The sequence below is a fragment of the Terrapene carolina genome, unplaced genomic scaffold, assembly GCF_002925995.2.
Source record: "Terrapene carolina triunguis isolate 2854851 unplaced genomic scaffold, T_m_triunguis-2.0 Scaffold67, whole genome shotgun sequence".
Taxonomy (NCBI): Eukaryota; Metazoa; Chordata; order Testudines; family Emydidae; genus Terrapene; species Terrapene triunguis.
The window spans coordinates 44,293,318-44,313,156 of NW_020664418.1; the positions used below are offsets into that span (position 1 = coordinate 44,293,318).

General features: G+C 40.9%; 1 protein-coding gene across 4 annotated transcripts in view; it reads left to right on the forward strand.

The window, feature by feature from the left end:
- Nucleotides 1-18,368, forward strand: part of LRRC28 (leucine rich repeat containing 28) — a 61,061-nt gene extending 42,693 nt beyond the window's left edge. For 3 of the 4 annotated variants that reach the window (XM_026648355.2, XM_026648358.2, XM_026648357.2), the window contains 4 exons: nt 1,340-1,442; nt 6,781-6,956; nt 9,734-9,893; nt 17,269-18,368. In XM_026648355.2, coding sequence (XP_026504140.1) covers nt 1,340-1,442; nt 6,781-6,956; nt 9,734-9,893; nt 17,269-17,341 — 512 coding nt within the window. In that variant the 3' untranslated portion in view covers nt 17,342-18,368. The remainder of the gene's footprint in view (nt 1-1,339; nt 1,443-6,780; nt 6,957-9,733; nt 9,894-17,268) is intronic. The other variant, XM_026648356.2, reaches the window with a different exon arrangement.
- Nucleotides 18,369-19,839: the final 1,471 nt, after the last annotated feature.

Below are 19,839 nucleotides of genomic sequence, written 5' to 3' on the forward strand. Positions count from 1 at the left end.
CTTTTAATTGAATTTACAGTTGAATATACGCTTAATATTTGGAAAGTCATCAAAGTTAGAGATGGGCTAGACTACTTTAGATGATCTAAGTGATCAGTTTCTCAGCCAGTTCAGGACTGTTTCTTAGACTACATTTTTTAGTGTTTTGTTCAGTTTGGATTTAAGTGTCTCAGGTTAATGAGTCGCTACTTTCCCTTAACAGATTGTTCCTCGAGTGACTATGTCTTGCTGACAGGATTTTTTTATTTCCTGGAAACCTGAATTTTCCCTTTAACTTTCTCTTTCTTGGACTCTTACGTTCCAAACTAAATCGAACCTATCCATGCTTGGTGTTCATACTCTTAAATACTTGTAGGTTCTTAGCGTATCTCTCTCCTGTTACTTATTGCTTAGCCATGCTCTACTTATTTGGCTCTTCTAAACATCCCTCACCAGCCAATCCCGCCAGCCTCCCAACTATTTTTATGAAAAGATGTAACAGTCAATGCTTGAAGTGTATTGACAGCTTACTAATAGCCATAGGAAATGTTGTTTTGCTTTTTCTTAGTTGGAAACCTGTATGTACACTTTCTATAGTATAATAATCAGCTGTCAATATCTGAATTTTTTGTTTTGTAATTTTAGTGTAATATGCAAACCACTTTGTTTCAGTGGCCAAAACTCTGCTTCATTCATGCAAAATCTGCCCTGTCTTACATCTCATGCAATTTTAGTGATGTTAATGTGGTTGTCTGGGTGTATAGTAAGTCAGCACTGAATTTAACCCAATGTGTATAGAACTACACAATTCCTGTTCTGTTAGCTGCCCTACACCTTATGTCAGTAAACACCTGAAAAGTCAAAGGTGGCCACTAGTTTGCATTACTTATAATGAATTTCATTAAATTATATTATCTTGAACTGTCCCATGTAGGCTACATTCTGTTTCTGTACAGTGATGGCGCTCTGACTTCAATGGAGTTACATCACTTGATACTTCCAGGGGACTTGACCTGCTGTTTTTAAAAGGTCACCTATAGATGTGAGCCAAGAATCATTTTGCCTTTTCAAATTGACAGAATTAGTAAATTCATTCTCACAGTGACATTCCCTTCATAATGGGATTTACAGAAATGTTAGAAAGGGGTTGGGTATTTTTAGAGTAACTTTGGTGTGTACCAGGTTCTTTTTAAAAATACTTTCTCCACAGATTTTATTTAGTCAAATTAAACTGACCTAGAGTAATATTTCATGTTCACTTACAGAGAGTCCAATCAACTCACTTTGATTTTAATTATTTCTGCTGGGAATTATCATTACTTCATTTTTCTCCTTTCTCTTTTTGTTTTCTAAAACCCAGATTTAGGTCGTTCTCGAGAACTGCAATATGTTTATGTGGATAACAATATTCACCTGAAAGGGCTCCCTTCTTATCTGTATAATAAAGTCATTGGTTGCAGCGGGTAAGCATGAATTAACTTAATGTCTTGCATACCTTTATCTCCTAACGCTCTCCATAAATATATGCCTGTGTGATACAACTGAACTATATTTTGGGTTATTCATTCAGGACTGATGTTACTTTGAAGGCATTACTTTGGCTGCCTGTTCTATATTACTTTTGTAATCTTCTGCATTAATTTGCTGAACATTTAATATTTCATTCTAAGCCACAACAGCCAGAGCATTTGTAGATATTTGTAGGAAACATTTACTGATAATGTAGGGCATGAAGCTGAAGATCGTGTTTAAATTTGGCCCAAAATGTAGGCTTCATTGAAACATGCGTTTCCAAAATCAAGACCAATAGGTATATTCTGTGTTTTTTAAATATGTTTCAATGATCTTTAATAAGTAAACATCTCTTACAGTGTTTGCATCCCATACATTGCAGCACTGGACAAGTCAGTGGGTTCTCAGACCTTTGCCTAGAATGGACCATATCTGAATAGAATTTCACGAGGGCTTTCCTCTTATTCATATTCTCATAACATCCCTGTAGCAACTATTTATAGTGCTTGGCACTCAGTAAGTGACTAAATACTTTTCTACAAATTGCAATCCAACTTTTGTATATTTAAAAATATCCTAAGCTATCTTATGTTTGTGAGTTTGATGTGAGGAGAAACTGTGCTTTCCAGGACACTTGCCTGTTTCTTCTCTGACTTAGGGCTGGTCCACACTAAGCCCCCAGTTCGAACTAAGATACGCAACTTCAGCTACGTGATAACGTAGCTGAAGTCGAAGTATCTTAGTTCGAACTTAAAGGTACTTACTGCGGGTCCACACGCGGCAGGCAGGCTCCCCCGTCGACTCCGCCTACTCCTCTTGCAGAGCAGGATTACCGGCATCAACGGCGAGCACTTCCGGGATCGATTTATCGCGTCTAGACAAGACGCAATAAATTGATCCCAGAAGATCGATTGCTTGCCGCCGAACCAGCGGGTAAGTATAGACATACCCTTATACTAGCTTAAATCAGGAGTAGCTCCACTGAAATTAATGTAGTTATGCTGGTGCAAAAGAGGTGAGAGGAGTACATGCCCCAGTATCTTCTCATTATAAAATCACACTGCTATTCCTCTCAACTATTAATTATAAACTCCACATTTATAACCCATGCCTTGTTTAAGTATGTTAACTATTACACATCTGAGAATTTTTAACGTTTTCCTGATAGCCAGCGCTCATATTCTTGTTTATTCCTGTGATGTATAAGTATTTTGCAGTTGTATCACAATTTACTATTGCCAGGTGGGGTCACTCTGTGCTGATCATAAATTTTACTGACCTTATCCTTCAATAAATGAAGTGCTTGTATATCTACTTTAAGTGTTTGTTTTGCTTTGTCATAAAGCTGAATAAATTGTAAACAAGATGTTAGAGTGAATTAAAAGTTAAGAAAAACAATTATATTGGGGTTTTTTTGTTTGTTTGTTTGTTTGTTTTTTGGGGAAAATACAAATGGTAATATCTAAAAGTGTGCTAACAGGTTTGATCAAACAGGTCTGTTTATTTTCAGTCATTTTGTACCCCATCTTTGCCTTTCACTGTATCTTTAATTCTCCATTTTAATCTGTTAAAATGTTTGTATCTAAAACTAACCTTATGCTAATTTTTTCAGTGGCATGGCGCGTCATCTTATTTTACAACTGTCTGCATAAACCAGATTTTCATTTGACTTAGTCCCTTTTAAAAGATGTCTGCTAGTGTTCCTCCTCATTTACTATATCTTCATTTTCATATCCTAATCAGATTTTATGTTAGCCGTTGGCATTCTAAGCACAATTGAATACAGCAGGTCTAGATGAGATGGCTAAAATGGCAGTATCCAGTAGTTCCTTGACTACACTTCCACTGTTGCCGCCACTGGTGCAGCCACACCAGTAGTAGCTACAACGGAAAATGTCATAAGTCTTGTAGACAAAGCTGTACACGTTCAGAGCATTGCATAGACATTAACTAACTAACCCTCATAGCGCTCCATTAAGGCATGTGGGGAAACAAAGCCACATCGTGGTGTGTGGGAGTACTTGTACTTTCTTTAATACATGAATAAAAATATAACAACTTTTTAAAATTATTACCAGCAACAAAAACCGATTCAGCTGATCAGCTTTGTCCTCACCATTACAGAAAGAGGGCAGCCACAGACCACATTTTAGCACTATATGGGCTGCATTTGGGTACAGCTGATCTTCTGGTCTCCCCAATATCGGTCATAACAGAAGTGGTCAGTCCAAGCAATTTGACTTGATAAAATGCTTCCCCCTGCCACTTAGCCAGATTTCATCTTTGTGAATAAATTTCTGTCCCTTCCGCCAAAACAAAGATAGCATTTATATTTGCGAATTAAGAACAAAACTATTGCTGCACTTTCAGGGTTATTTCTAAAAAGATGCTAAATTAACAGGAGCTGCACATTTTTTCAGATTCCTTATGTGAAAGGTAATCATTTTATGACAGAATCTACTGGTACTCTTTTTTAGTAAGCAAAATAGGATATACCTATCTCATAGAACTGGAAGGGACCCTGAAAGGTCATCAAGTCCAGCCCCCTGCCTTCACTAACAGGACCAAGTACTGATTTTGCCCCAGATTCCTAAGTGGCTCCCTCAAGAACTGAACTCACAACCCTGGGTTTAGCAGGCCAATGCTCAAACCACTGAGCTATCCCTCCCCCAAGGGATAGCTACATACTAATTAGTATGGATTTGTACATACTAATAAAAGGCACCTCTCCATACTCTATAGCAGGGATTGGCAACCTTTGGCACGCAGCCCGCCAGGGTAAGCACCCTGGCGGGCCGGGCCACTTTATTTACCTGCCGCGTCAGCATGTTCGGCTGATTGTGGCTGTCACTGGCCGTGGTTCGCCGCTCCGGGCCAATGGGGGCTGCGGGAAGCGGCGCGGGCTGAGGGATGTGCTGGCCGCCACTTCCCGCAGACCCCATTGGTCTGGAGCGGCGAACCGCGGCCAGTGGGAGCCGCGATCGGCCGAACCTGCAGACGCGGCAGGTAAACAAACCGTCCCTGTCCCGTCAGGGTGCTTACTCTGGCGGGCTGTGTGCCAAAGGTTGCCGATCCCTGCTCTATAGACATCTTTGATATAACTTAAAATACACCTATTTAGGGGGAAAAAATCTAACATAAAAGAAACTCCACTTGCTGGTAGCACTCTCATCTCCTCTTCTATAGGGTAACTGTTAACGGTATAAGGAACAACGTGCTCAAGTAGAGTTGATGTACTGAATGGAAAGCATTTCTGTGTCCTTTGCAATAGTAAGCATTAGTGGCTGGTGTAAGGTCTTTACTGGTCAGGTAAACGGATTAGAGGCCTGAGATGAAGATATGGTTGTTTAATGCTTTATCTGGTCACTGTCTGGACAGGAAAACTGATGACTTGTTGTTAATTTAAAGCTAAGACTCTGAAAATAAAATGTAAATTACATTGCTCAAGTAATGAATCCATGAATTCTGTTGTCAGGCTGGCTGAAATATCACCTTTATATATGTGATGATCTCAGCACTTGAAATTTTTGTTTTCACTTTCCCTGGATTGGATTTGCTGTTCTTCCACTTGTCTTCCACTGATCGATTTACTGTTTTGAGCCTGTCATTCCTTCTGAATGTATATGATCATAGTTTTACTCCTGTGGTTTATTTACTAAAGTGTTCTGCAACTCCACTTTTAACATGGAGTTTTAGTTTTTCCTAGCCACACAGAGGATCACTATATGCGAGAAGGGGGATGGTATTTTTTCTCTTTCTTACATCATGGCATTTTTTGTGCATCCTTCATGCCTATTAATAACCAGTTATTATTCTTAGGGCAGTATTTTTCCTCCTGACACATCCTGGCAGCAATTTATACAGTTATCCCCTTAAACATGCTACCATTCTATTTTGCAACTTTGGGGGATGGAGAGGTGGCTATTAATAACCTAGGCCATAAGGTAGATGTGAGGCTCAGTTGATATTGAAGTAAGTATTCAGTGCATTTTACCTGTGTTATCTATTGAGGTTAATAGGGGATTGATCAGCTAAATTCAATTCCTCACACCAGAACATTTCCCTTCCTTTGTATTTACTGAAAGATCCTGTATTGTAGGCACAGGTTGTTGAGGCCTGACATGATACATTTGATTTTTTATTTCCTGACTTTCCTCCGCCCCATCAATACTTTGTAAGGAAGAATAAATATTGACTGAAGTCGGTAGAGAGGTTTGTCAGTCTGCTGCTTCATGCTGCGTTCCATTCATCAGTTCTCCTGAGGTTTTCATCCACTGTCCCGTGGAATTGAAGTTCCTTGTTATTTAGGACGTGGAGTTTTTTTTTTTCCTTTCCTTTTCTTTTTTCAGGTCTATTAGGATCTGGTTTCTTTACCTGGTCTCAATACCTGGAAAAGTTGACAATTCAGTTATTTTGCCCCTTTTCTTGTTCTGTTTGTTAGATCTGACCTTAACAAGGCTGCTCTTTTGCTTCCAATTTTTGAGTTGTTATAAACAATACCAATTTGTTTGTGTCGTTCCTGGCTTTTTAATAGTCTGGATAGACTGCAGCAGAAATCAAGTAGGGATTTTTTTTTATTATTATTATTTTTTACCAACAAACTAAACTGCTCTGTTTGGATCCACTGATCCCGAGAACCCCCCTTCTTCTGAACTTGGGCTGGAAAGGGCAGAATTTGCTGATTTTGCTGGGTTATCTTCTCATTTTCACCAACGTCTTTTCAGGGGGGACTCTGGGAGGGGGAAAGCAGCATTCAGTGGCACTTAAAGCACTAAATGCCTTATGGCTATATTTTGCCTGACGGGTTGTGAGTGGGAAATCCATTATCATTCTGAGCTGGTTGGTTCAAAGCACAGAAACCCAATTGTCAGGTAAGACATTGACCCATTAGTAAAATATTTTGTAATAGTAAAAAACAATTTGTACAGTTCATTTAGTGTCTGGCTAAACAAGAGGGACTCTGAGGCAAAGCTAGGGACACTAGACTTTGTTAGTCAATGTTCTTGGTTCACCTTTTGGCTCTGTTCTCATTTTTTCTAGGTATTGGGTATTACTTGATTAGTAAAGACCTCCAAATGGGCCACATCTAGCCTGTTACAGGCAGTGAGACTGTGTACTAAATTCATTTCAATCTGAAACGCACACTGTGTATAAGAGTGAGCTCTTATTCTAGGAAGGCAGTGTTCTGTAGAACAGTGTAAAGTGCACTTTGAGCTGATTGCATATTGTTTCCCCATTGGTTACTTTTGTTCTGGCTAACTGCATTCTGAATGGTTTGTATTCCTCCAGCTGTGGCTCCCCTATTCAGGTTTCAGAGGTGAAGCTGCTCTCCTTTTCATCGGGACAATTAACTGTGTTCCTCCCAGCAGAGGTGAAGTCTATAGGGACAGAGACCGATCATGTGCTGCCTTTGCAAGAGCTAGCCATGAGGACACTCTATAACACCTACTACAGGTTTTTAAAAGGTACTTTAATTGTCTATTCACATCCTTCAGAGCTTGACAAGACCCAGCAAATGCATGGTCTTTTCAGAGGTGACAGTAGCATTTATAGAGCTCTTCAAAGTGCTTTGGAAACATCAGTGTTTTAAAATGTCTATTCCAGCAAATTACATTTAAGTGATCAACAAAAATGTTTTGGCCCAAAAGACATTGCTAAACGTTGGGCTCCAAAGATAAAGTGGTGGTTAGAATTTGGAGTGGGGGGGGGAGAACAATGTAAAAGGATGCAGGCTTTTCACAGTCTGCAGTGGAGAAGAAACTGACTTTAATGGGATAGAAGAGGGAGAAATTATTATTCCCGAGGCAAGATTAGATGCATTGTCCAACAATGCAACTCCTTGCCAGGCAGCATGCTCCTAAACTGGCAGACTTGTTATACATAAGGCAGAAGAAATGTTAGCAGCCGTTGGCCATTTCAGTACAGCATGACAGCTGAGCTGCTTTCGTTCTGCTCCAGTTCACACTCTTTGTTGAAAACTGGCCCATGGCTCCCCTGGTTATACATCATACTACCACATGAGATACCAATATTTAAGAGTAATTTGGGGGTTCAGACTTTGTTAGATTGGGGAATGTTGTGGATCTATCATATTCAGTGCTTTGGGAATTTGTGAACCATGGAAGGAGATGTATGTAAAAAGGCTAATCAGGGAAAAGCTTGGACTGGAATTATTGTCGTGAATCATAACCATTGAAGTAGTTCCTTTTGCCAAGAAAAAGTGTACAGTGAAGAGCTGACAGTCTGCTGCTTGGACTTCTCTCTGCCCCAAACATTTTTATTTATTTAGGCCAGTGATGGAAGCCACATGTTAAGAGTGGGCCAAACACAGGAAACTATATTGGAGGAAACAATTCTGCAGTGCTGGGGGGATGAATTAATGACCTGTTAGAGGTTGTGTGTTTCTGATTTCTGTTACTTAGGGGAAAAAACAAGGAGTTGTTCAAATACCAAGATTATAACAGTACAGTGATCATACAGCACAGGGTGCAATTTTCTGTGTACGCGCGTGCATGGGTGAAATTCTAATCTCTTTTGGAAGACAGGCTGGGGATTTTGGGCAAAAGGGATTATTAACTTCTCTCCTCTGGAAAGCAGAATTCAGATCTTTAAATCACAGATGATTGTAATCTTATCTCTTTTCTCATAAAGATTTATCCATGTCACAACCACCACACAGTGTGGCAAGACTGTCACAAGCAAGGTTTTAGTTTAGAAAGGCAGGGTAGTGTTGCACAATCAATATGAAGTGTGTTGGCAGGGTGCAGGAAAACTTGTGTAAGGTTGCAAGCATTATGGCTTTGGCCAGTGCTTGAGAGATGAGGAGTCACCGATTTTAAGTATCTTCCCTATCCTCAAATTTCTGCACTACGGTTTATTTTGTATCTTTCTAGTCTGGTTATAGTAACCATTATTAAAGGCGATGGGCAACACCTTGGGTGACAGTCAAAATCTGGTTGAGACTGGGGCATGGTCAAGGGCAAACTAGTAAAGGTCAATCCAGACAGGGATGAAATGTGTTGTGGGAAGGAGATGGAGGATGTGGCAGAGGTAATATCACCTTTTTAGGTCCACTATTGGTTGCTCGTGTTTGCAATTTCAAGGGTGGTGTTAGCTCCTCAGCTAGTGTTACAAAATCGTATTACAGCAGTGACCAGGCTGGCTTTCCTCGATCTTTGCCTGGTCAGCAAGTTGTGACCCCCTTCTGTTAGATGCAGACCATGCTTCTGTTATCCAGGCCTCTGTCACCTCAAAATTAGCCTCCTGGATTGCACTGTACATGGGGTTACACTTTACATTGATTTGGAAACTGAGTACGGTGCAAATTCTAGAAATCTATTTATTAAATTCTGCCCCTCATCTTGATCTGTTAACACCTATACTAGTGTGCAGCACTGGCTGCCTCTTTGTTTTCTGTTGGAGTTTCAGATGTTGGCTTTGACTTGTGAAAGTCCTAAGTGGCCTGGGGCCTGCCCAACTGAGAAATCACACTTCCCACAGCTGTAGCAAATGGGGGCGCTGGAGCCTCTTGGGTATAGAAGAGCGAGATCTGTTGACCTGTGGGGCAAACTAATAAGGCTGTGTATTTGCTGCGTCTTTCGGAGATGGCTGTGGGTATGGCTTTGATTATAGTTGGCAATTTTGAATTGCTGGATGATTAATTGTTTGGGGTTCGTATAAACTGTTCTGTGCTGCGGGGTGGTTATTTATTGAATTATGTAAAGAAATTGATACTGACTTCCTTCCTAGAATCTTGTATTGTTGACTGTTGAATAGCCACTGATTAGGACAGGGAACCTCGCTTTGGTTAATAGATCTAATTTAATGACTCACACTTAACTAAATCCTCCACATTTTAATTCTAAGTTTTGCTTGAGTCAGCCAATGCCTCTGTTTAGAAATGTTTTACTGCTTGTAGTATTTGCTGTTTTTGAGGGTGTTTTTTGTATTTCCTTGAGCAACAGCACCTTCATCTAGCTGTTTGGGGCTGATTAATCCTATGCCTGCAGTTTTCTGTTAACTTCCCTTATTTACATTGCAAGTACCATTATGGGCTTCATCTTATTTGCAAATAATTGGCTTTAGTTTACTACTTCTTTGACATGGCTAGATGTTACCGAGAGGATTAGTGAGATATTTCGTACACCAAGGGGTTATGGAACATGTTTACTATGTTGAACCTTATCATGAATTTGTTTTGTTACAATCCAGGATCTTAACTTATGTTTCTTTTCTTCCCTAGATTTCAGCTTCCTGACTCCAATCTCATTACCTAAAAGTCTCTTGGAATTACTGCACTGCCCTCTGGGACACTGTCACCGTTGCAGCCAGCCCATGTTTACCATTGTCTACCCAAAGCTCTTTCCCTTGAGGGAGACTCCAATGGCAGGCCTGCACCAGGGGTAATTACAGAAAATTAGACTGGGGTTTCAGACCTTCCACAGGGGCTCCTTTTGGGAAGAAAAACATCTTTATGGAGTTTGAGGAATTTTTTTAGCTTGGCTAAAGTCTTTTTTTCTAAGATCTCATATCAAAGGGGACACGTCATATTTATTTCTGTCATTTCCCAGGCATGGACCAGCATTTGATTGTGCGTTTACTAACAAGGGAAACAGTAGTCACCATGATACTTGCTGATGGTACTCAGGGTTGTGAGGCACCTTGCTGTTGCGTGCCCTTAGCGTGATGAAGCCTTGTCTGTGCCTGCCATGTGTCAGCTTCCCAACTCCACGGGCAACACAAGCACTTCCCTCTAGGCTTTACAGGCCCTGCTGTCACATTACGTTAGCAGTTGGCACACCCCAGCCCGTGTGTCCCGTCTGTTCCAGTGGACGCTGGTGATATTCACAGATTTGTTGCTTCTGAAGAAACGGTACACCCCAGTTCCACCTCAGATCACTTCTCCGCTTAACATACAGCACTTAGATATCTAGCACTTAGATATGTTTATAGTAAAGTCAAGTATAAGTTTATTTAATAAAGCATAATATTCAAGTAGTAGCAAGTAGAAGTATTGGCAAAAAATGATTACGTATAAAATAAAATCATACATTCTAGAGCTTAGACTTCATTAACAAGATACTCCCATGTCTAACCAATATTGTTCTCCCCAAATCCTTGCATCACTTTTCAGCCGGCTGGCTGTGACCCTCTTTTCATGAGACAAGAATGCTGTCAGCTGGCCTTTTTGCTGAAGGACCCAGCGTGTCACTTTGTACGCCAAGATACACGCCCCATTTTTTTTTTTTTTTTCCACGGAGCCCCCCCCCCCCCCCCCCCCCCCCCCCCCACACACACACCTGTTTTCTTATTCCTGTAGATTCCTCTGTTGTAGATTTTGAAATCTCTTCTTTTGCTTGTGGCTCAGTATGCAAATAGACCTCCACTATGAGGCATCCCAATGCACAAGTGGCCAGACAGGGAGATGGGTGTCTGTTACCTTCTGCCTGAAAGGAACACGTCTGAGGTATGTCACCTCTGGTGAACTATTATGCAAATATCTGACCTAGGGGATCCATGTGAAACCCTGTGCCATCTGCCAGTTAGCACCAAGGTGTCCCTGGGTCATACCTTCTCCCTTACATTGGTGCTGTAGGGTTAGCTCCTGCCCAACTGCCTGGTCAGTGTATGTGCCACCACATTTTCCTTCCCTTCATATGTACAATTTCCATATCACATTCTTGGAGCACTCTCCAACGTAGCAGTCTGGAGTTGGTACCTTTTGTTCTGTGAAACCATGCCAATGGACTGTGGTCTGTTAGGACTCTGGACTTCCTGTGGAATAGGTAAGGCCTTAGCTGCCTGACTGCCCACACAATTGCATAACATTATCTTTGTGTGACAGAACATTTTCTTCAGTGTGAGGAAGGGGATCATTTTTTTTACCTGAGCTATAGGATGCTTTTTATTGCCTTGACCCACTTGCATTAACACAGCTCCCAAACCTGTATTGGATGTGTCTGTGCAGAGTTCAGCCATCTTATCAAAGCTAGGACTGGCTTGAACCAGTTTCTCTAATGAAATTCTTTTCACTTTATCAAAGCCTTCTTGACAGGCTGCAGTCCAAACCGCCTTGTCAGGCTGTCTGTTTTTGCAAAGGTCTGTACTTGCAGACATAATGTCGCTGAAACCTTCCACAAGCCAGCATTAATAATTTGCCAAACCTATAAAAGACTGAGCTTGCTTTTTGGTTCAAGGTACGGGCCAGTTAACAATGGACTCCGCTTTTAAAGGATCCGAACAAATCTATCCCTCTTCTACCCAGTAGCCTAAATAAGGGACTTTTGGCCTCCCCATCTTACATTTTGTCACTTTTGCTTCAAGACCAGCATCTTTGCGTCTCTTCAGCACAGTTCCCACATCATCCTTATGATCTTGCCAGGAATGGCTGAATATTACAATATCGTTTATGGAGGCATGAGCAAAGCCCTGTAACCTGGCCAACACTTGATTAACGAGCCTCTGAAATGTGGCTTCTACATTAATTAACTTAAAAGGTAACACTTCAAACTCACAAAGTTCTGAATTGGTTATGAAGGTGAATTTTTTTTTCTGTGCTTCACTGTCTAAGGGGATTTGCCTTTTTTTAAATCCAGGGTCCTTGGTAATTTTGCCCTGCCTAAAATGTCCAGCATGTCATTGATTCTGGGCATAGGGTAGGCCCCAGGAACTTGTGACAGCATTAAGCTTTTTTGGGGACCATAACAACTGGAGAAGCCCAGGGATTGTTGTTTGACTCTGTAACTATTCCCATGTCTAGCATGCTTGCTTCCTCCTTGCAAATTTGCTCCTGCATTTTGCCAGTTGTCTGGTATGCTCTGCTGGACACTGGCTGTGGTCTGACAGTGTTAATCTTTTGGACCATTTTGTGAGTCAGGCCTGGCCTGCTGGAAAATACCTGTCGGTGATTTTGCAGCATGACCATATTTGCCTTTTCAGTTAGGTTTAACCCTTCATATAAATCAGTAAATAAATAAATAAATTAATGGAGATATCCTGTCTCCTAGAGCTGAAAGGGACCTTGAAAGGTCGTTGAGTCCAGCCCCCTGCCTTCATTAGCAGGACCAAGTACTGATTTTGCCCCAGATCCCTAAGTGGCCCCCTGAAGGATTGAACTCACAACCCTGGGTTTAGCAGGCCAATGCTCAAACCACTGAGCTATCCCTCCCCTCCCTGTGCTCTCTAGTCTGGTATCATTGTGGCATTCAGTCACCAAATCAGTAAGAGGGGCTGTCTCACAGTCCTCATCTGCACAGCAAATCTTGTTTACAATGGCTTCACGATTGTGGTGTACTTTTAACCTGTTGATTTGCACAGTTGGAGGTGTAACCCCGCTGTGGGGCCTTGGTATATTGCAGGTAACATTGTTAACTCTTTCTACCACCTCAGAAGCCTCTTCCCATGAATTGTGCATTTTGTGGTTATTTATAGGAAGTAACACCAGAACCAAATCACCCACATCAAATGATCAATCACAGGTATTGAGATCATACCATTCTTTCTGAGCTGCCTGGCCTTAGAGCAGTAAAACCTCACTAATCCCCATCAGGGATTTTAAATCCTTCCTGAACCTCTGCACGTGTTCAGCCACTAGTTCCCCTGTTGCCTCAGTGCCACCCTCCCAGGAATCTCTAAGGCGATCCAGGGGACCTCAGATCTGTCTCCCATACAGATGGTCAAATGCGGCAAACCCTATGGACTCTTGGGGCACCTCCTGCTAAGCAAATAGCAGGCTAACCTTACATCCCAGTCACTTGTCCTCTTGTTTCAGACACTCTCAGCTTAGATTTTTAGGGCCCCATTGAATCTCTAAACAAACCATTTGTTTCCAATACTTCTACGTGTACTACTTGAATTTTTGTGTTAAATAAATTTATACTTGATTTCACTATAAACGTATCTAAGTGCTGTGTGTTACGTGGAGCAGTGATCTGAGGTGAAACCGTTAAGCTGTGGTGTTTTGGTTTTTTGGAAGCAGTGAATCTGTGAATGCTGTGAGTGTCCAGTGGATCAGCAGCTGGATACTCCAAGGCGACATGCAGAGGGCTTGTGGGCTGGGGTGTGCCAGTTGCTAACCCATAGATTGACAGCAGGGCCTGCAAGGTCTTGAGAGCAGTGCTTGTGTAGCTTATGGCCAGTGGAGTTGGGGAGCTGACCCCCCAAGAGGCACAGACAAGGGTTTCTCATGTGTAGGGTAGGTAGTTTGAGGTGCCTCACAACTCTTGGTACCTCCCAGCAAGCTTCGGTCTCACCCAGTATAGATTGTTCTTAATCTAAAGTTACCTTATTTACGCATTTATTTACAATAGATTAATTTCCATAAATCTGGAACAGCCTTGAGGTGGCAATGACTATTGGCTCTGATGTTGTGGGACTCAACTATTCCTGATAGAACAGCACATGGGTGATCAGGAAATCCATGGGGATGGTTTTCTGTGAGTCAGGCAGGAACTATTACCAAACAGCAATCCTTCGCCTGGTGCCTTCACCCCTGTACCTGAGGCAAATGCAACCACCAAATAAAATGCCACAAGGCATATTGGTTTCTTTTGCTAAAGGCAAAAATGAAAGCCTGTGGTGGGGGCATTGCAGCCATTATCAGAGTGTATTTCAAATAATCTGCAACTAAAATGCTCTTCTTCAATATGAGCAAATAAGGGGTGTGCAGTGGAAGGGTGCTGTGCTGAAGATGGTGGTTGCTAGTGAAATGTGATTACAAACAGTTCAGTTTCTATGGTCACAGCAAATGTGAACATGTATGCAAGGCTGTGTAGTGAAGCAGCCAAACCTACACAGTTGTGTTCACTTGCCTGGTAGCATAATCAAACAAGAGATTAAAACTAGGGAGTAATGTTTCTCAGGCAGGTAGAAATGCAGAGAACTTAATGCTGAACACTGGTCATTTTGTAGTGCTTTTCCAGCACCACCTACTAGCCTGAGCTGGGGTAGGTGCCTAATACATGGGCAGGTGGGATACAGGTTTTAGTGAGAGGTGAGACCTAACTTTGTTTAAAATTTGAGTTGTACAGAGAAAGGTAATTCTGTTTCACTGAGGCTTTATGAGGAAACTGAGGCAGGTGGGGAGTGTGTTCATTTTCAGACTTCAGTTAGTCATGCTGGTCAATTAATGCACCCATCATTATCAACCAGAGAGAAGTTTAGTATCTTGCCAAGAAGGGAGGTATAGCAACATCATACCTAGGAGCCTGCGTTCTGCCTGGTGTCAAGGGGTGTTTTCAGTCAGCGAGGAGAATCAGCAACAACATCCTAGCTTGGACCTCTCTTGAGCCTTCTCCATGGTTTGTTTTGACTTGAGTTTCTTCCCTTCTTTGTGTCTGAGAGAAGGTTCCATCACAGAAAACACCCTGTGGCTGTGCACCTGGTTAGTGATAAAGCACAGCGAATAAGCAGGTGGGTGCTCTATCCCTCCCCTCTCAGGTGGGAATGTCCCTTGCCCATGCGACAATGCCATGTTTATAGGGGCAGTGTGGAGAAATGTGTAGAAATCTTTCTCCATGAAACAGGGCTAATAGCTGAACCATGAGGACATAGGCACATACATAACAAGAATATGAGAACTACTCACAATGCAGTTCAGTATTTTCAGAAATCTAGTTTGCTAACAAGAAGTGAAGTCATATTTTCTTGGACAAACAAACCTGAGAGCTAGGTTCTCCTTAGAAAAGTTGTTAAACAATTCCTTAGACAGCCTCTTCTTAAACATGGAAAAGAAAAGATAGGCATTAATAGATGTCTTTGCTGAGAGTGATATTTTAGCCCCGTACATACCAGTAATACTAAACTCAGTTCTTGCACTGTTGAAAATTTGTTAATTTGCCAGTAATTCTTCTGTAGCAGCAAAAGAAAAAAAAAAAAAAAGTTCTGTCAGTAGGAAAACTTTAAAGAAGAAAATTAAAATATCAGATTGCTGATTCAAGCAGATGGCATAATTTTTCTCAAGTTATATGGCAGCCTCTTGTGCTGAGAGTTTGTAGCATAATGCTGCTCTGATATATGAGCAATACAGCTTTATGAAATGAAAACAACTTGTGCATCTTAAATTTGGACAGCAGCCAGGAAGCACCATAACTGCTATTTTAGAAAAGTCATCTCCTTTCTTAGAAAGCTCTTCTGATTGTAAAGACAGTGCTCTGCTCTTCAACTTGCTGTTCTGTTGCAATTCTGACTGTCAGATGTTTAAACTCCACCAGCACAAGAGGTTATAACAAGACATAATGGGATGAAATTAAGAAAAAAATATTCAAGCTGTCAGGAAATTTTTTCCAGGCAGCAAAATGGATTAGTGTGTTTTGTATAGTTTCCTAAGCAAATGATGGACATTTCTTTTCTTGGGACATCCAAAACTAGAGTGGACAAACCGCTGTGCTTTATATTGTATGTAATGATCCTACAGTGGCAGGAGATGGCTAGATTCCTAAAGAGATGGAAGAGACCTAATTTTTATGGTTGCTACAAAACTATGGTTAAGAGTCAATGAACACCTCCAACACAAACCCTTATTTTCCAGGGATTATTAAAATTCTTACTGTGCTGAAACTTGCCAGGCAGACTCTAGTCCAGGAAGAAATTATTGTTGCAAATGTTAAAAACAATACCACATTTTCCCACCAAATTAAGTTTTGCTATGATTCAGTGTACTAATCCCTTATGTTGCCATGCTGAGACTCTAAAATACTTGTTTCATTTAAAATATACATTACTGCCCATTTTTCACTTTTTAGCTAAAATCTCCCATCACCTTCCTGGTCCAGAATGGATTGTCATAGAGTATCCAGCCACAGAACTTTCAGCTGCTGTAGAATTGTGATGCAAATCCACAGAAATTCAGACTTAAGGATGCTCTGGTGTTCTTCTCTTTGCAGCACCCATGCTTGGCATGATAATATTATTATTTATGTAATACCAATACTGTGGTTAGGTGCTTTAGAGAGAGATTGGAAGACAAGATCCTTATCCTAAAGAGCTTACCCTGTCCATGTACAACATAGAAACATAGGGTGGGGAAGCTGGGTGTTTGAACAGTTTAGCACATCAATTTTTCTTTGTCTATATAATTTTCCTCTGCTGGGAAGACTAGTATTTATTTGCCTCTATGATAAAATGTATTGGGGTGGGGGGGTTGTGGAAGAGAGTGCTGAGAAAAGGTGGACTGGGTTTCCAATTTAAGAGGCTGTGTAAATCTGTTTCCCTACAATAACATGGGCAAAGTGTCAGTCTTGGTTTTGTGGATTAAAAATCAATGTCAGCGTTACCTAAGCAGGAGGACAGGTCATTAGTGAGGTTATAGGGGGAGAGAGTTTCAGTTGAAGGAAGTGAAATTGCCCCTTCATGTGGATTTGTACGGCACTTAGCCCAACATAACAGCAAAGCCCATTGATCATCCTCTCTGGAGTTCTGATCTCCACTTTTTTCTTTTTGGTTTCTTGTAGACTCACTCAAACCTACTGTTGGCTGTCAGAATTCAGTTATTTCATGCTTGCAAGCAGTAATTTAAACACGTGAGAGAAACGGAATCAAAGGGTTCTCTCCTCTTAGCCATTAAACCTACTGGCAGTAACACTCAGCAAAACACTGTGCAGAAAGAAAAACCTCTTGCTGTTTTCACAAACCAACATTAAAAATCTTCTGTTTCGATAGTTGGCCAGGGCTTATCCTTTATTTTTACAGTCCAGAAAATTGTCTGCTGTGAAAGGTGGCCGGTTACTTTAATCCTGAACTGACAACTGTTTTTTCTATCCTCTTTTTTTTTTTTTCCAGGCGGCAAACTGTTAGTTTTGTGGCATACTGCTGCTCCACCCAGTGTCTGCAGACTTTTGACCTACTGAGTTGATAAACACTTAAAGCTACTCAGGAGCGTTGCCAGCTTAAAGCTGCATTAGGCTGTGTATCTCGTTGGTACTGGAATACTGTATGTTTTGTGTACATGTGTGCATACTCCAAAATAGCAGAAATGCTCAGTCAGGACACTAAGAGGCACTTAAATCCTGCCCTATCAATTTTGGATGAGCTGCAAAAACTTTTTGGAAATGTAACGATCAAGCTTTTACAAGTATTAACACCTTTGCTCTCCTCCAGGACAACGTATAAATCAAACTAATTCAAGGGGCTCCGTCTCCAGTATTTTTTGTTAGTGTTTTTCACATGTGGAGCTACTTAGGTTGATATTTCATGTCATTTAAAGATGTTGTAGTTCTTGAACAGTGTTAAATGGACGCATAATTTAAAAAATATATCTCCCACATGGCAGCCCAGTTTTCACTTGTTACTTGTAACTTTCTCCCACTACCACCAGGATTAGGGGTATACAGGCACGCAAGGACAGCAGCAATTTAAGGATCCCAGTTACATTTGTGTGCCATTTTCTCTTCCCTGCCCCCACTCCCCTCAATAGTTTCCCCATCAAAGAGCTCTTACGGCAGTAGCTTGAGCCTTTGCATCTGACTGATGTGTTCAAATCCACCTACTAAAAGCAGTACCTTCCTTCCAGACATCACTGCAAGACACAGCCTCTCCTGGAGGAGTGGGGGGTGAGCAGGGAGAACTCAGCCTGCTTTTGAAGTGAAGGCCTGCATGGAGCTGCTCTCTCAGGTTCTAGGAGATCAGTATCTTTGTTTGTAACACTGATTTATTTTTGAAATAGCTGTCATCTTGCATGAAAAAATCAGAGAGATACATACATATTTTCCATATTTATTTTCTGTCTGCTGACGAAAATCCTGGAGTAGTTTGAGAGGTGAACAGTGAGTCCTGTAATCTTGCTGAGAGCTGGCCCCTGTATCTCTGGGTTCAAGGTTTGACTGATTTCCAAAACAGCTTGTCACGTATCTTAACATTAAAGGAATATGAGAAAAACATTCTCAAATATCTTTACAAAAGGTCTGTAACGTGCTTTTTAGCATGTTTGTGGCAAATGTAACTCAAAACCCTATTTATTACTATCTTGGTGGGGGGTCATTTGTTGTTGGAATATTTTCATTACAACTACAGTACAAAGGGCAGAAGCAGGCCCAAGATGTCTGTGATTTATATTTTTAATTTTAAACTAAAAATGTAGGCCTTTTGGTCTGTTCTGCAATATATTTTTATTAATACATTGTGTTCATGATTAGTTTAGTTTTTAACCATAACTTACTTGGGGACTGAACACAGTGTTCTTCGTTGTAAGTAGTTACATGCTGAAATAGATCTGAATGGAACAATTTGATGATATAAAAATGGCAAGATAAAGAGACTTACTTGGTAACGTATTAATATACGCAGTGGTGAGGAAAATGTATACCTGGAAAGAGTCGCATTTTAAAATGCTTCGCAGTTGCCAAAACAAGCATCTGTTTCTACTGCAGGTTTGCTGTGAACTGTTCAAATAAATGGAGCATCCTGAGTATTTCAAACGTCACTAGAAGGGCAGTTTTTGAGAGCAGGATTCTTAGGTAGGTTGTACCCGTTACTTGTAACAAGGTGCACGGGTTCTCTTCAGCTGGTTTTATGGAGTTGAAGTTGCTGCCACAAATCGGAAGATTGATGCTTTAAGGAGTGCAAATATCACCTGCAGTTCCTGATAAATGGAACTTTCTATAATAAAGCCCTTTTGACAGATCCACGTTCAAGTGGGAAATGAGCCCATGTCCAAACATCCTCTGTGCTGTTGGATTTCTTCTCCTCTGTCCTTTCATTAGTTTGTCTTGTAAATCCCAATTCTGGGATTTCAAATATGTTGTCTCAGTCATTGGGGATCAGTATAAAGGCAGCAAAGTGGGGTTGAGCTTTTCTTCTATTCTGCAGGACAATACAAGTTTGAGTTGTAAGTTGCCCAAGTTCAGAGTATCCCTAAATCAGAAGATTGAAAATTCAGAAGAGTGGCACAGATTCCAGTGTTTAATGGCCGGCACTTTGCACTATTTAATTTGCCACACAATGGTGTGTGAGGTATTATATAGCTTTAAAATAGATCTAGAATGTATCAACCCAGGCATAAAAAAAAATCCTTTGTGTGAGAATGCATGCGACATGCTCATTTGAAATTCAGAACAACTGGTTCCCGGGCACTTGCTTTCCCTAAAGTACTAGTGGACTGAAAGACAACACTGAAAAATGTTTTGACAGTACAACCACTGTGGAATTGGAAATTATTATTACTGGTTCCATGCTTTAATAGATGCTTTAAATTTATTGTTGTTTCCATAACTTACTGAAAGGTGTGAATTACAAAGTGTTTTATTCAGTTCATCAGTCTCTTTATTGTTAGCAAGTGCAGTCCAGCATAATACAAGCATACCCTGTAAGAAGCTGAAGCTTCACCTAATATATTATAAAGTAATACTACAATGA